At 60.8% G+C, this 16,217-nt stretch overlaps 1 protein-coding gene across 3 annotated transcripts in view; it reads right to left on the reverse strand.

The window, feature by feature from the left end:
* Positions 1-16,217, reverse strand: part of PARP1 (poly(ADP-ribose) polymerase 1) — a 38,520-nt gene that overhangs the window by 10,089 nt on the left and 12,214 nt on the right. For all 3 annotated transcript variants that reach the window (XM_049635118.1, XM_049635119.1, XM_049635117.1), the window contains exons 3-13: positions 15,702-15,817; positions 14,631-14,845; positions 12,532-12,631; positions 10,761-10,877; positions 10,162-10,338; positions 7,477-7,621; positions 6,731-6,871; positions 4,403-4,645; positions 4,174-4,242; positions 3,826-3,958; positions 1,982-2,177 (exon numbers count right to left, since the gene is read on the reverse strand). In XM_049635118.1, coding sequence (XP_049491075.1) covers positions 1,982-2,177; positions 3,826-3,958; positions 4,174-4,242; positions 4,403-4,645; positions 6,731-6,871; positions 7,477-7,621; positions 10,162-10,338; positions 10,761-10,877; positions 12,532-12,631; positions 14,631-14,845; positions 15,702-15,817 — 1,652 coding nt within the window. The remainder of the gene's footprint in view (positions 1-1,981; positions 2,178-3,825; positions 3,959-4,173; positions 4,243-4,402; positions 4,646-6,730; positions 6,872-7,476; positions 7,622-10,161; positions 10,339-10,760; positions 10,878-12,531; positions 12,632-14,630; positions 14,846-15,701; positions 15,818-16,217) is intronic.

Consider the following 16,217-nt stretch of genomic DNA (forward strand, 5'->3'; position numbering starts at 1 on the left):
TTGGGACAGAGAGAGACAGAGCATGAACGGGGGAGGGGCAGAGAGAGAGGGAGACACAGAATCGGAAACAGGCTCCAGGCTCCGAGCCGTCAGCCCAGAGCCCGACGCGGGGCTCGAACTCACGGACCGCGAGATCGTGACCTGGCTGAAGTCGGACGCTTAACCGACTGCGCCACCCAGGCGCCCCAAGCGTCTGACTCTTGATCTCTGCTCAGGTCATGATCTCAAGGTCGTGGGATCGAGCCCCACACTGGCTCTACGCTGCCAGCCTGGAGCCTGCTTGGGACTCTCTCTCTTGGTATCCCCTCTCTCTCTTTGTCCTCCCCCGCTTGCTCTCCCTGGCCCCCTCCCCCCTCCCCCCATGCGAGCTTCTCTTTCTCTCTAAATGAAACAAACAAAACGCAGCTACTGAGACAGGTACAACGTGGTCGTGCATCTGGACAGCGGGGAAACGCTCCAGGTCTGTCCAGGGAAGGAGTGGGTGGTCTCAGCACAGCTGGCAAGGCAAGGCTCCAATTTTTTGGTGGGGACAAGTGCCCATGGAGGGAGGGGAGCACGGAAGACATACACCGTGACCTTAACTGCACTTAATTCTGGGCGATCGTGATTTTTTTGTATCTTCGTCATTCTCAAAAATTTCTAAAATGTATTTTTGAAACCAGGAAAATTAACCAGTAGGGGGCACTGCCAAGTCAGACGATCTCTGCGATCTCAACCTCAACGCGACACACCAGTTTAATTCTAATAAAGATATTTGATTGTAATCTCCACACTCAACGTGAGGCTCGAACTCATAACCCCAAGATCAAGAGTCACACACCCCACAGACTGAGCCTGCCAGGCTCCGCTAAATTCTATTTTTAATGATGAGAGCTCATGGCACTCTCTAAGCTAGAGAGCTCCCATCTGAGACACTTCAGGCCTCAAAGGCTGGGAATCAAAATCTCTACTTATCCATAAATCTTTCCTTCTGTGAAAACAAACGTCTTTCCTTTAAAAGTGCAGCTGACCCTTGGGGTGCCTGGGTGGTCAAGTCGGTCAAGTGTCTGACGCCTGATCTCAGCTCGGGTCATGATCTCACAGTTCGTGGGTTCGGACCCCACACTGGGCTCTGCGCTGACAGAGCGGAGCCTGCTTGGGATTGTCTCCCCCCTCTACCCCTCCCCCGCGTGTGAGGGCAGGCTCTCTCTCTCTCAAAATAAACACAAACTTCACGTGGATCGTGACCGCACTGGCAGACCGCGCTGTGCCCCGAGACCCCCATGCTGGCCAAGGATCAAGCGTAACAGATTTCTGCATAAAAAACAGGGTAAGGCATTTTGCCAGAACGAAGGTCCAGATGTCCACAAACTACCAAGGAAGGCATAACAGAAGACTCTCCGGTGACCGAACAGGTGAGCTACCAACACACGACAGAAACCGTTAGGAGATAACGTGGGGCCCAAACCATGACCCAGCAGAGCCCAAGTCACTGTAATTCTACCTGGAACCTAAGCCAGGTCACGCGACAGAAGCCACACCCGCAATCTCGAAGGCCACGCCGTCCTCACCTAGGCTCCACCTCACCCTCGAACGGCTGCTGGGTTTTAGCAGATGCTTCTTCTGTGACTACTAACGCGACCGCATGCCCCGACCCGTCTGATCCCTCTGCGGTCCGCCCGTCTGCGCGCGCTGCCCCGACCTCCCGTTCCCGGGGGCCGGTCCCACTCGGGGTGCCGCACAAGCCCTCCCACGCCGGTGAGCGTGCTGCGCTCACGCTCGCAGGGCTTTTGGCGTTTCCTGGCGACGTCTTCGTCTGTTCTGCTCTCCATGTGACGCTGGCCGCGTCGCTCCGTTGGGGAGCGCTCCCCCCTCTTGATCGTTTGGGAAGGGCCTGTGTTCACTCTGAGCGTCCGGCAGCACTCCCCAGTGACGATGCCACCCGCCCGGGGCGTCCCTCCCTCTCGCTACAACCAGACGGCGCCGGACCTTCCGCGATTACCTGGCCGTAGTCGATCTCCAGAGGGTAGAACTTTTTGGGAAACTTCGTGAAGGTTTTGGCCTGCCAGGCGTTGCCGGTCTTCTCCTCGTATAATTTCATAAAGTGCTCGATGGCACCATCCTTGGACGGCACCTGCTCCAGCTTGTTGCTGCCAATCACGGTGCCCACGCGGCCCCAGGACCTGAATATCCAGTACCTGGGGTGGGGGTGGGGGGAGATCAGACAGACCTGTGGGTCAGCCACTCACACTCAGGGGTCTCCCCTTCCCTGCCGTCCTGCTTGGGCGGGAAACGACACGGAGAAGTAAAGGGAACTATTACAACAAAGCACCTTTACGTTTTATGCAACTGAGAATTAGAAGTTTAAACACTTGCATCTGGCAGCCAAGCTTGTGGAGCAAACTCCGGGCTTTACCAACTTTTACATAAAACGCCCGGTTTTGCTCCTCAGAGAAACACAACAAGCTTTGGCGGGGAGTCCTGCGGCTCGACAGACGCAACCGCTGCCGACGCGCCCGAAGATACTGGGACCGCTGGGCTCGGATGGGACGGCACGTGGGGGGATGACGGGGGCAAGCTGGCCGAGCCTACAGACCTGACCACCCCTCTCCGTTTCCACGTCAACCGGGGTACACGGCACTGGGTCCCCTAGGTGCGCCGCTTACCTCTGGGGGACTTAACTATCCTCAGGGGAAAGAACACGTGACCTAACTTTTACATCACGACATACAAAGACGTAATCAGAACCCCAAACACAAGATTCGTATGTGCTTTCAAAACAAAACCAAAGAATTCAAAGAAAACTTGGGGCTTCCTGGCAGTTTTCTGGGCTGTGGCCCAAAGGCAGAGAAATTCATCCTCTGCTCCGTTTCTTTCCCTGGAAACGCTTGGGAGGCGCTATACTGAGCTGTCCTGAAAAGCCGTCCCGACCCAACAGCCCACGTGGCCCCTTCACTGTGAGCCCCAGTGAATCTGGGCCACCAGAAAAACACGTCCACCAGGGGAGGTGGGAAGCCACGTGACGTGGGGCTCATTTCTTCAGAAGATCTAAGGAGCCCACTGGTCTCTCTCAGGGTCACTTTGGGATTCACTTGGTGGGCGAGAGCTCTGATGAAAGCGGGAACGACGGGGAGACGCCGAGCCCTCGGGCCGCCAGACAGACGCCGGCCAAGATGCACTAGGGGCTGGCTGAACTGGCCCGGGGTCGCTGTGATCACAGGGCCTGCCTCTCAACCAGCAAAGCTTCCAGGCCCCCTGGAGCGCCGGGGGTCAACGGCGTCCATGTGCTAGTAAGGACAGTGAAGCTGACCCCCGAGAGCAACCAGGGGTTTTAAGGAACACGATACAAGGAAGTTCGTGGGGCGCCTGGGGGCTCAGCCGGTTGCACGTCCGAACCTTCGTTTCGGCTCGGGTCGCGATCTCACAGTTCGTGAGTTCGAGCCCCTTGTCAGGTTCTGCGTGGACGGCAAGGACGCTGCCTGGGACTCTCTCTGTCCCTCTCTGCCCCTCCCCTGCGCGCACCCGCTCTTTCTCTCAAGATAAATGAACCTTAAGAAAAAAAAAAAAGGAGCGAGTTCGGTTCTTGCTCAACTTTACCTGCTTCAAGAAGGTTTCAAGTGCATGTAAAGGGATCAGGACTCGGGAATCTTTGAGGGGCCGTGAGAAGTCTTGGGAGGTGGGAGTGCCAGCTCGTCCCCTGAAGTCGGGGGCCGGACGCTGAGGGGCCAGGCCGTCTGGGGCGACGGTGGCTTCCCTCCCACCTAAGGCCTCGCCACAACAGTGCTCTCGGCGAGCAGGCCGGCTCCGCGGTCCCCACAGGGCCTCTGTCCCGTCCCCAGGACACACCTGCTTTCCTTGTCGTCTTCCAACAGCTGCAGCTTGTAATAGGAGTTGGTTCCCTTCACGATGTCCACCAGGCCGAGGGTGGCGCTGAACACCTTCCCGCCTTTCTCCAGGACGTGCGCAGAATGTTCCAGACCTGTCATGGAGGGGAGGCGCCTGCTTTTGTCTCCGAGGGGCTGAAGCGCGTGGGGAGAAGAGGGTCTGCGGGTGTGGGGTTCACACCCACCGCCTTCAGGAGGCCCCCCATGAAACACAGGTGTCCTCAGGATCGGGGGAGCCCGAGGAGACAGGAGGGCCCAGGCGCCACGTGGCCCAGCCCGGCCTCCCGCCCTCCCGCCCACTCACGCTCACCAGAATCGGGATCGACGGCGGCGCCACCTTTAAGGGTTAACTTCATTCTCTTCTCAGATTTGTTGACGCCTTGGAAAGGGACATAAAGGTTCAAGCACGAATAAAAACTGCCCGGGAGGTGGCAGGGGCAGGGCAGGGCAGGGCGGGGCGAGGGGTGGGGGCGGGAAGGAGATGGGGCCACGGGGGCGGGGATGGGGGCGAGGGCACCCAGGGGCCCGGGAAGCCTCACCTTCCTCCTTGGCGGGGCCCTTGCTCTTCTTGGGCAGTGCGGCCCCCGACTTCCCTTTGGGGGCCGCGGCCTCCACGGGCTCCGCCTTCACGTCGGCCCCCCAGGGGGCCAGGACGTGGGCCGAGAGCAAATCCTGCAGGCTGCTGGCGGAGGCGGACGCGTCCTGGAGGAAGTCCTCAGACACCACGCGGACGCCGGCTTCCCTCACCTCCTCCATCTTCTTGCTCATCTTCTCCACCTCCTCTGTTCAAGTCGGGGGAGAAACAGCCGAGGCGTCAGCGGGGACACGCACGACGCCGCGGTCGACAGAGCCCGAGCCTCCGACACGGGCACCGCGGCCCCGCCCTCGTCGCCTAGCGCTCGGGGCCGCGGTCGGCAGCGCCACAACCGGGCAAGGAACCCCGAGCCCGCCTCTGCCGGGCCGCCCTCCCCCAGCGCATCACCCAGCACACCGCCACGCACCGGGCCACGCGCGGGACTCGGGTCACTTCCCGTTCTGCGGGGGCCCCCGCATTCCGTCCCGGTTTCCCGTACGCACAGAGGCTTTTTAGTTCCACTAGTCCCGCTGGTTCGTTTCTGCGTCTGGCGTCAGGAGGAAGAGAACCGTCACCAAGGCCGACGCCAAGACCCGAGCTCACCGCCTGGGTTTTCTTCGAAGACGCGTATGGCCTCGGGCCTCACGACACCGTAAACACGCGCCGTCGTCTGCGTCCCGCTAACGCCTCGGCTGTTTCTCCCGACTCGAACAGAGAAGTGGAGGAGACGAGCCATCGAACAAGACGGAGGTGAGGGAAGCCAGGTCTGTGATCCACTCGGAGATTTTTGTGAGTGGGGCGAGCTGGGGATCCAGCCTTCCCGTTGGGTCGTCTCGGCTCCTCTGTTGTAGGTGGATCGACCCTTTACGCCAGGTTTACCGCCGGGCTCCCCCGTCTGCTCCGCTGACCGACCTCTGTGAGGTTTCAGGCCGGCCCTGCGTGGTCTTGCTTCCTCCAGCTCCGTACCACGCGGGACAGCCTGAAAGCGAGGAGCGTGATGCCTCCAGTCTCGTCCTTCTCTCAAGACTGCTCTGGCTCTCTGGGGTCCTTGGTGGTTCCACACAAATTTTAGGACCGTCTGCTCCATTTCTGTGAAAAACACCCCTCGGGTTTTGACAGGGAACCCGTGCGTCTGTACTGCCCTGGGTAGGAGCTGAGGATCCCACGAGGCTCCCCTGCACACAAAATGCTCTCTCTGGAAGCTTCTCGCGTCCTGTCTTTAACTTCTGCCACGTTAACTAGAATGAGTCTCGGTGTGGGTCTCTCTGGGTTCGTCTCTGGACCCTCTGGTCTGGATGTCGGTTTCCTTCCCCTGATCGGAGAAGTTTTCAGCCATTATTTCTTCGAGAAAGATTTCCGCCTCTTTCGGGGCATTGGGGTGAATTAGCCAGTGACGCGTCCGGCTCTCGAATCCAAGCCCCACGTTGGGCTCCGCGCTGGGCAAGAAGCCTACTCACAAAAAGATCTGTCCCTTTCTCTCGGTCTCCTTCTGGGAGCCTCTAATGCGCCCTGAGTCCTTCCGATGACACTCTGCCGTCCCTCACGCCATCTTTCCTGGTTTTCCTTTCTTTCCGCCGCTCTGAGCTCCACGGTCCTGTCTGCTTCACAGACTCAGACGCCGAGCCCGCGAACTACCTTTCTGTTCAGATACGGCCTCCTGCAGTTCGGTGACTTCCGTTCAGTACTTTCGAGGGTCATCCCTGCTTCACCCACTCTTCTCCCAGTTCAGCGAGCACCTTAGACCCTAATCTTGAACCGCTGACCAGGCGAATTGCTCACCTCCTTTTTGTCAAGACTTCCTCCGAGGCTTTACCTCGTTCTTTCACTCAGGACACCCCATTTCTTCCCCTTGCCTCCCCGGGCTTCCAGCCGGTGGACGGACAAGAACCTCTCCTGCTCTCGAGGGGCGGCCCCCGTCGTTCAGCGCCGTCCCAGCCTCGCTCTCAAATGCGAGCCTATCTGAGCGGTCGTTACTAGGAGCTGACAGCGGCCGGGGCTGCACCGAGGCCATCAGAGTCCCCCGGGGGAGGGTCCCAGGCCGGCAAAGGGCAGCCGGCAGCCCACGGCCGGGACAGAAGGCCCGCAAACACGCACATGACCCCACGCCAGCTTCGCCAAGCACCCACGCTGGCTTCCCTCCACCTCGACAACAGTGCTGAGCAAAGAGAGCCAACTCGGAGTGCCCCGTGCGGCCCTGCACCTCACCCCTCCCTGCTCCCCGCACCACCTCACCACCATTCCCGAAGCCTCAGGAGGTGCGTGCACACCCGTCCCACATCAGGATCGAACTCACTTTTGGTGCTGATGCACAGGGATGCCTTGCTGGCCGTGCCTGTCAGCTTTCCCCCGAGTTTCTCGATCGTGGCCTTCATCTCATCCTTGTTCCGGGACAGCTTCCCCAGAGTCAGGATCTTCATGTTGGACAGCGGCTTATCTGGAAGGGACGCTGTCGTCAGGTGGCAAGGTCCCGGGGTTGGGGGGGGGGACCGGACAGCCCGGGCTCCCCCCTGGTCAGCATCCCCCAAGGGCAGAGTCCGTGAAGGCAGAGGCCCAGGGCCGGCAGGGAAGCGGAGGACAGAACCCGAGGCGAGGGGGGCAGCCACAGGACGCTGCCCCTCCCCCCGCACCGCCCCCGGGGCAGACCGGCGAGACTGTGCGGGGACAAGGGCCCAGGAGGCTGGCGGTGGGACCACACGGGCCCCCAACTACTTTTCTGCTTCTCCCACTTCACGTCTGAAACCGCAGCTTCTTACACGACACTCATTAACCCCACGGGACAAAGCAGCCCCGTCAAGGATGCTCACTCAAAGCTCGGCCCGCGCGACACCGAGGGAAGTAACCCTCCCACGCTTCGGGTGTCCGGCACAGACCCCAGAATGGGAAGCCCCAGACAGGGCTAGGGCGGTTGTGCGAGGCGGTGCCGGCCCGGCCTTCCCTAGGGCGCCCCTCCCGAGCGTCCCCCTTGTGCGGAGGGGAGCAGGCCGCCGGCAGAGCACCCAGGGGACCCGGGGACCCTCCCCGAGGCCGCCCCGGCTGTACCTGACGGGGCGGAGCTGTTCACGCCGGTGGGCGCCGAGGCCGCGGAGGGTGGGGGTGCCGGCGCCGGGGCTCCGGTCTCGGGTGGAAATATTCGGTCCTGTTTTTTGATCTTCAGTTTTTTGAGATAAGAGATTTCTCGGAATTCCTGAAATCACGTAAGGTTCAGCTAAGAAACCGGTTCTCCCTCGAAACAACCACCCAACAGAACAAAGGGGATTCGGTTCGTCTAAACGAAGCAAACTTTTTTTTCCCCTCTCGCAGCAAGGAGTGACCTAGGAGACGTGAGGCTTCCGGCACGAAGTACACAGTTATCGCAAATACGGCACTGGCTTCTGGCGCTTCCACGCAGACGCCGTAAGCGGTTTCCTTAAATAAAACACGAAACGCGAACCCCTCCCCCATCAGCTGACCGTGTGGTGGGGGGGCCCGCTGCTGGAGCCTCACCCTCAAGCGGCCCCTCAAGGGTCACATGCCCCTCTCCCGACGGAAAGCCTACGGGGACTGTCCACACTGGGAAAGAGATTACTTCCTGAGAGGAAATCAGGCAATTCCCCTCCCTTCCTAGGAAGGAACGAGGCCGGGGCACCCGGGGAGGGGGGGGGCTCGGGGGTTGAGCATCGGACTTTTGACGTTGGCTCAGGTCATGATCTATCTCACAGTTCGCGGTATCGAGCTCTGAGTCGGGCGCCGAGCTGACAGTACGGAGCCTGCTTGGGACTCTCTCTGTGCCCCTCTCCCGTGCACTCTCTCAAAATACATACTAAAAAACAACAAGAGAAGGGACCGTGGCCACAGAGAGCCCGATGACGGTGTCCCCACGGACCCCGTCCCAAGCACGGTCCGTCTCCATCCCGGGCGACTTACAGCGGCCGCGCTCCTGCGTCACTCACTCAAGGGCCTGTCCCTGCTACCCCCAGGTTCAGTGAACGCCCGCGGACAAGAGAGGACGCAGACCGGCTCCCACACACCGGGCACCCGGCATGCCACGTCTCACAGCGACGTTCTAAAGACCGTTTCTCCCGCCGAACAAGAAGGTCGGTCTTGACCGGGCCAGATGCCTGAAGGGGAACTTTAACACGGGAGCTGAGCTCTACCACCGAGGCCAACGTGACCCACACAGGAGCTCTGGGAAGGCGGGCTCCTCGGAGGCGGTGACCCGCTTAGGCAGCCAGGGCCGAGAAAGCAGGGCGCACGCAAAGCCTCGTGGCCGGCGCGCTGTGGGGCTCGGGGAACGTGGCGTGCTCGGTTCCCTACTGCCGGGGGCTGAAGACTTCGTGGAAGCGCGTGTGCGTGCGGGGGCGGGGGGAACGGTACTCGAGGGGGACAAGGGCAGCGGAGAGGCCGCAGAAGGCCCAGGGAGCCAGGCGGGTCCTGGGCAACCCCGGAGGGCCGAGCTACGGAGGCGCCCTCGACTCTGGCCGCGGCCCTCGGGCTGCGGTCTCACTCGGCTCCGTGACTCTGACCCCGCACAGGCAGCAAGTACCGTCGGCCTGAAAACACATCTTACACGTGCAGGTGGCTCCGAAAACTAACCCTCCAAAAATAGAGACAGAGGGGCGCCTCCGTGGCTCCATTAGTTAAGCGTAAGACACTGGATTTCAGCTCCGGTCGTGACCTCACGGCTCCAAGTTCGGGTCCTGCAGTGGCTCTGAGCTGACAGTGTGGAGTCTGCCTGGGATTCTCTCTCTCTGCCCCTCCTCCACTCAGGGGGTCTCTGTCTCTCCCGAGTTAAATAAACTTAAAAGAAATGAACAAATGCTGCGCAATTGGCATATAAAACACAAACTAGTTCCTGTCCTTACGGCCTTATTGTTTCCTCAAAGATAGTAAAAGGAACACGAATACCACAGGGGGGTGTGCAGTACTTGCACACTCAAAAAACCGGGAAAATGCTTCACGTGACCTGTGGAATCACCAGAAGATTTTAAGGGTGCGAGAAATGATGAGATCAGAGTTGATTTCGAGCAATCGCTCAAGAGCGAGTACACAGGACAGAGCGGGGCAGGGCTGTAACCAAGGCAGGGGAGGGGTGAGCGGCGCTCGGGGGCCGTGGGTGCGGGGGACGGTTCCGGAGTCCACCCATGGGCCTCTGTGCACACAGCAGCGAGATGACCCGACGTGGCTCGAAGCCCGGTCCCCGGTAGGGGCGGCGCCACTGCTCTGCCCCAGCGGCTGGGTGCCAGCTCGCGCGGGTCTACGGGTATGGGGAGTCCCAGCCGAGGGCCCCAGATGAGTTTTTTGCATTGAGAATATGCAGCTCCATTAGAACAACCAACCAACCAAGACCGAGAGGAGATACTTGAACTCTGGACCCAACCCCCTCCCCCCCCTCCCCCAGCACTAAGACAAGAAGGTGGCCTCGGGAAAAGGAACTCCACGCATCTGCCGTCCCCCGCCCCACCCCCGTCCAGAACAGCGCCCAGCACAGAGGCCGCACCGCATCAGCAGGTATCTTGGCAGGAGGGTTTTACACAATCGGACAGAACTGTCCTCCCGTTAGAAGACTTGGGGGTGTGCAAACGTACGGACCTGACAACGCCATCTTGCGCTCAGACCGCGAGGACGACCTCGCCGTGAAGGAGCCTGGGGAACGCTGCACTCCAGTCGTGGGGACGTGTGGTGTGGACAAGCCCAGACGGGGGTGAGGTTGTTTTTCTGGCTAAGCTCGGGAACCACCCCCCTTACCTTTGGAGTCACCCACTCCTTCCGGCTGGGTGTCTGTGTCTTGACCATACACTTGGTCCAGGCAGTGACGTCCCCGGTACAGTAGTAGGCGTCACTCTTGAAGACCAGTTGGCCCGAGCATTCCTCGCAGGGAAGGAGGGCCCCGAACACCATGCCGTCGGCCACTCGGTCCAAGATCTGAAGCCGATAAGAAACGGGTCAGAGAGGAGGGCTCGCCCCCCCCCACCCCCGCCTCCGGACCCCTGGCCGCTGGGCTCCCCGGGGGAGCTCGGACTGCTGTGTCCACGTGACACGCCGCAGCCCCCACCCCTGGGTGGCTGAGGAGTAAAGGGAGGGCCAGGGCGTCCCCAGAGCCAGCGGGGAAACCAGGGGAAACGAGGCGGCTCCACTCCCCCAACACCTGGAGGCCCCGGGCACCTGGGCCAAAGTGTGTGGTGCGAACGCACAAGGCAGACAGACACACGGCCCACTCCAGTCTCCCCAAAACCCTAGACGCAGAGCGACGTATAGAAAAGTCTTCGCAGCCCTGGAAACGGCGGCCATGTGGACGGTGGACCCTCCCCCCCCGCCCCGAGGTCACTGAGCAGAGGGCAGCTCACCGCCGACTCCCCGGAGGGCACTTGCTGCTTGTTGAAGATGAGCAGCTCTTTTAAGTCATTTGTCGAACACGCTTTCTTTAGCTCGTCCTTGATGTTCCAGATCAGCTCGTTCTGGGCCTGCGGACGAAAGCCAGGCGGCTGAGCGACCGGCTCCGTCCAGAGACCCAACCGGGGGCCCCCACCCTGCTTGGTCTCGGAGGCGTCCTGGCGCATCAGCCGAGCCGCGCCTCCAAGCTGGCGTCAGCGACGGGGAAGTGCCCCGGCCCCGCTCCGAGAATCCCGCTTCTACCCGGAGCCGTCCCTGGAACCAGCCCCCCATGGACCGACTCCCTTGGGGAAGAGCCGGGGCGTGGCAGGCTCACCCCCTGCCCCGACATTCGCGCCTCAGGGACGACGGGGGTGGGTGTTCTCCCACCCGGAGGCGAGTAGGGACGAGCACCCCCGCTCACCTTGATGGCGAGCGGATCGCACAAAACTGACCTACACTCGGGAAATGGAGTTTTCAGTCTCAGGGCCGTATTCACGCAGTGCCTACGCTCCACGTCTCGCTTATCCTCACCACCACCCTGCCCAGGATGGCACCAGCCTCCCCACATCAGGGCGCGCGGGGCGAGCCTCCTCCCTGCTAGGGCCACGGGCAAACTGTTCACCTCTTGGCCGCAGACCACACCCCTGCAGACCAGAGGTGAAAATGCCGGCCCCTGCCGCCCCATGGGGACGCTCTCTGCACCAAGTGAGGACTTTAACTTTTTTTTTTCCCCTTTAAGATTTTATCTTTAAGCAATCTCTCCATCCAACCGGGGGCTCAAACTCACGACCCCGAGATCACATGCTCTCCCGAGCCAGCCGGGCGCCCCCCCAAGCGAGGAAGACTTTAATTCCACCAACAAAGTGTTCCCACACACATCAGCGCCTGCTCTCAGCTTTCCCGTCCCTGCCCTCCCTGCGCCACCAGAACGGTGTCTCCAGCCACGGACACGAGGGCATGAGCGTCATCAGAGGAAGCAGGAACTGCATCACCTCCTTGGCCCAGGACGCGGAGGCTGGGGCTGCTGGGGAACATTCAGATTTCCCTCTGACCGCACTCAAGAAAACGCCAAACCCACTGGGGGCAAATGCGAAATAAAACCAACTCTACCGCGTCCGGATTCACGCACGACAGACATCGTTTCACCGATCGACAATCGCACCGAACCGGTGATTTTCATCAAGCGGCTGGAACCAGATCAGATGCTGCTTCTCATCTTTCTCGCACCGGCAGGACGGAAAAACGCTCAGAGCCGAGCGGACAGCTCATGGAAATCACGTGCCCAAAACGGGACTGACAGTTCTCCCTGGTTTTCCCGAACACCCAGCATTTTCTCATCAATAATTTTTACTCTGATTCAACACACGCATCATCAACAACACAGAGCTAAATCTGCCAACGGCTATGGAGTTAACAGGTGGTTCCTGCCCCTTTCACGGCACGCCTTCCACCCCTCTTGTAAACAAGAGGTGTTCATTCGAGAAACAGGGAGCGAGTGTCTCTTCCAGCCACTTGTCCAGGCCGGGCACTCGACCTGCAACGTTCGCCAGCGGCCCCCGGGTCCAGTGCGCACAGCGCTGTGTCCCGTGCGGGGAGGGAAGAGACCCCGGGGGGAAGCCGTGCTATTAACAACTGTGAGGGGTGGGGGAATCCTGGAGGTCTCGTGAAGCGGTACGCACATATCCCTGGAATGAGGGAAGAGAACGGAGAATGAGGAGTGCGGGCGCCCCGCTCGGAGCTCACCTTGAGGGCCTTCTCGAGCTTACTATCTTTGTCCTTTTCCTTTTTAGATTTCTTCTTGGCCACTTCATCCATCCCATCGACCTCGTCGCCTTTCCTCTTTCTGAAAGAGACACGGGACGAAAGAGAGCCATCAGAGCCCTGGAACCCAGTGACTCGGGGGACGCAAGACCTCCACGTCCCTGTAACGCCACGTGCCGGCCGCGATCACAGCACAGCTCACTCACTGCCCTCGGGCGCTCGCAGGAGGCCCAGGGGGTACTGGCAACTGGCCTCATGCACCTTACGGTGAACTCTGCTGCTACAGGTACCCCAGGGCCTTGGAACAGCTGGTAAAGGACCCAGGGCTCAGGCCCCATCTGATGTCAAAAACTCATGTATCTCTTGGCACAAACGAAGCAGCCTGGCAAGTTCTGGCAGGGACCGACGGGCCAGATGGCCAAGGGGCTGAGCCTGAGGGCTGCTCCTAAGGCCATCAGGTTGTTCTCAGAGGTGGGACTGCACTGCCATTCAAACCCCAAATGGGGTCTTGGCACTGCTAACTGGTCCATCGTGGCTGGTCACCAGTCACCAGACTTGAAGGAGGCACGGGGGGTCGCCGTCAGCCCCCTAAAACAGAGCAGTCCCAGTGGCTAAGTTTCAGCTGTCACAGACCTGAGTTCAAAGCCTTGCATTTTCTGTCATCCACGAAGCAGGGGACACCACCCACTCCCGGGGCTGTGCTGATGGCTACACGCCCCCCCCCCCCCCCCCCCCCAGCACAGTGCCTGATGAACCACAAGGGCTCAGTTGAGGCCGGGTGGCGATACAGCGTAAATGTGAGCTTAGCATCCCTGCCCACACCATGAGCTGCACTGTCCTGAGAACTTTTTTAATTTTTGTTTTGTTCGTTTTTGAGGGAGAGAGACAGAGTGTGAGCAGGGGCGGGGCAGAGAGAGAGGGAGACACAGAATCCGAAGCAGCCTCCAGGCTCTGAGCTGTCAGCACACAGCCTGACGCGGGGCTCGAACCTCTGAACTGGGAGATCGTGACCTGAGGAGCTCGAACCCACGAACTGTGAGATCATGACTGAGCCAAAGTCAGACGCTTAACTGAGCCACCCAGGCGCCCCTGTACCAGACTTTTTTAGTAGGAAAGCTTTCAAGGTGGATATTCTGTCCTTTAACTTTTTTTTTTTTTTATGTTTCTTTATTTTTGAGAGAAAGGCAGAGCACTCTCCACTCAGAGGGGAGAGGGCAGAGAGGGAGGGAGACACAGAATCCGAAGCAGGCTCCAGGCTCCGAGCTGTCAGCACAGAGCCTGACGCTGGGCTCGAACCCACGAACTGTGAGATCGTGACCTGAGCCGAAGTCAGATGCTCAACTGACCGAGCCCCCCAGGCACCCCTGTCCTGAGGACTATTGACCCCTGATTTCCCACCTTTCTCACATACTCCACGGCTGCGTGTGCTGCACAACGAACTTGTGTGTTACGACCCCAGACAGCGCAGGACAGCAGCTCGGTGACAGGGAGGTCAGGGTCACCACCATCCTCACAGCCACGGCCACAGTCCAGGGAGCAGGGCGCACACCACGCGTAGCCCCTCCACGCCTCCCTTGCTGTGCCTGGGGCGCAGGGACCAGCAGACGGAACGGGCAAGAACGAGCGCCACCCAGGATCGGCAGGGACAGGCTTACCGTCCCGACATTAGCACCACGGGAAGCCCACACCGCTCCCGGCACGGAACCAGGGGATGTGCCATCTGCTCCCCCCTCCCGGCACCATCATCAGACCCAGACACACTGGGCCACGTCCACAGGCGCAGATGCTGCGGGAACGGGGAGCGGGCTGTGCAAGGGTCACAGGAAACGTGGTGGCTGGCCTAGGCGGGAGAGCCTTCCTCTCTTGGGCCAGGGTGGGGGTGGAGGGCTAGAGGGTCCCAGGTATCTGTGGAGCAGACCCGTGCGGGGAACGCCCTGCACGTCCCCATGTCCTCTGCCCCCGCCCATCATCCCGTACCCCTGCGTGCCGACCGTCAGCAAAGGGAGGCACGGGAGTGGCCTGGAATCCGCGCGGTCTCCCCGAGCCCCCCTCCCCTGCGCCTCCCACGGCCCCACACCCACCCTTCATTCTTCACTCCCGGGAGCTGCTTCTTCAGGGTCTCTTTATCCTCCGGGGTGAGGAGGCCGAAGCCTTTCAGCTGGCTGGCACTGAACTCGGGCCGGAAGCCCAGCTCCTCCCTGTTCTTGACAAAGCAGTCTGGGTGGTACCAGCGGTCGATCATGCCCAGCTGGGGCTTCTCCGGGTCCAGCATCTTCTTGGACAAGCGAATCTGGCCCTGCAGGAAAAAACGCACGTGGTACCAAGAAGAGGGCCGGCGACCCAGGGGCCTGGGGTGACGAGGGCCGGCGGGGCCTCGGGTCCACGCCAGGGGCGCTGTGAGGTCTGAATGTTTTCTGCCACCGAGGACTGTGCGTTACCCCGAGCCTCGGCGGCCCCATTTTATTTTTATTAAAAAAAATTTTTTTTAATGTTTATTTATTTTTCAAAGAGGAAAGGAGACAAGTGTGAGCAAAGAAGGGGCAGAGAGAAAGAGAGAGAGAGAGAGAGAGAGAGAGAGAGAGAGAGAGAGAATGAATCTGAAGCAGGCTCCAGGCTCCAGCTGTCAGTACAGAGCCCGACGCAGGACTCCAACTTTCAAACTGCTAGGTCACGACCTGAGCCGAAGTCAGGCGCTCACCCGACGGAGCCACCCAGGCGCCCCTCAGCAGTCCCGTCTTAAATGGGGCCAGCTCCCGCCGGCCGTCTCCCTGCCCACCCACCCGGGCACCGGAGGACATGCTGATGCCGAGAAGGTCCTCCCGGCCCGGAGCAGACACGAGCAGAGCGGGCCTTGAAGCGCCACCCAGGACGCTACCCGGCAGCCCCACGGCCAGCAGCGCCTCCCAGCAATTCCGCCCACCCCGGACCGTGTCCGTACACAGGAAGGGCCCGCGGGACTGACAATAAACCCACGAGCCGGAATGCCACGTGGCCGCGCGGGCCAGGCTCACGAGCCCACGCCCGTGCGGTCTCCGCGGCACGTCTGACCGCCAGGGCCGAGCTTGCGCCGAAACCCACGCTTTCTCGAAACTTCCTCGAGCCCCACGCCACGCCGACGCCGGAACCCGGGCGGCCCCAGCCCCGGCGCCCACCTTCTCGATCTTCTCCATGCAGCCCTTGCACGTGCTTCTGCTGGACTTGGCGTATTCTGCCGCGAAGTCGGCCAGCGTCTTCTCCGCCTTGCCGCCACCTGCATCCTGGCCTTTGCCTGAAGGATGGAACACAGCCACGCTCCCGTCAGCCTCAGAGGGGCCTCGTCCACAGGCCACCTCAGGCTTCAGGCGGGACGACCGGCCCCCCTCACCCACGTCTGCTTCCAGCGGCGGCTGGCGAACAGAGCGGCTTTTCTGGCAACGAGACACAGCCCTTCCCCGGACGGGCTCTCCGGCTGGTGCCGGCTCACCTCCCGGCTCTGCCGCCTCTGGGCCCTCCCTCACGCGGCAAAGCGCCTCCTCTGCGCTTATTAGGAAAGCCACACGGCGTGCTAAATTCCGGGCCCACCTTCCGGTTTCCGTTACACTTCTGCTTATCAGAATTACGTGCTGGAATTAAAGGGAGTCTCTCGACACAGAAGGACACAAGGACACGTAAGAAACACAGCAAAGGCG

Source organism: Panthera uncia, chromosome F1 (assembly GCF_023721935.1).
Source record: "Panthera uncia isolate 11264 chromosome F1, Puncia_PCG_1.0, whole genome shotgun sequence".
Taxonomy (NCBI): domain Eukaryota; kingdom Metazoa; phylum Chordata; class Mammalia; order Carnivora; family Felidae; genus Panthera; species Panthera uncia.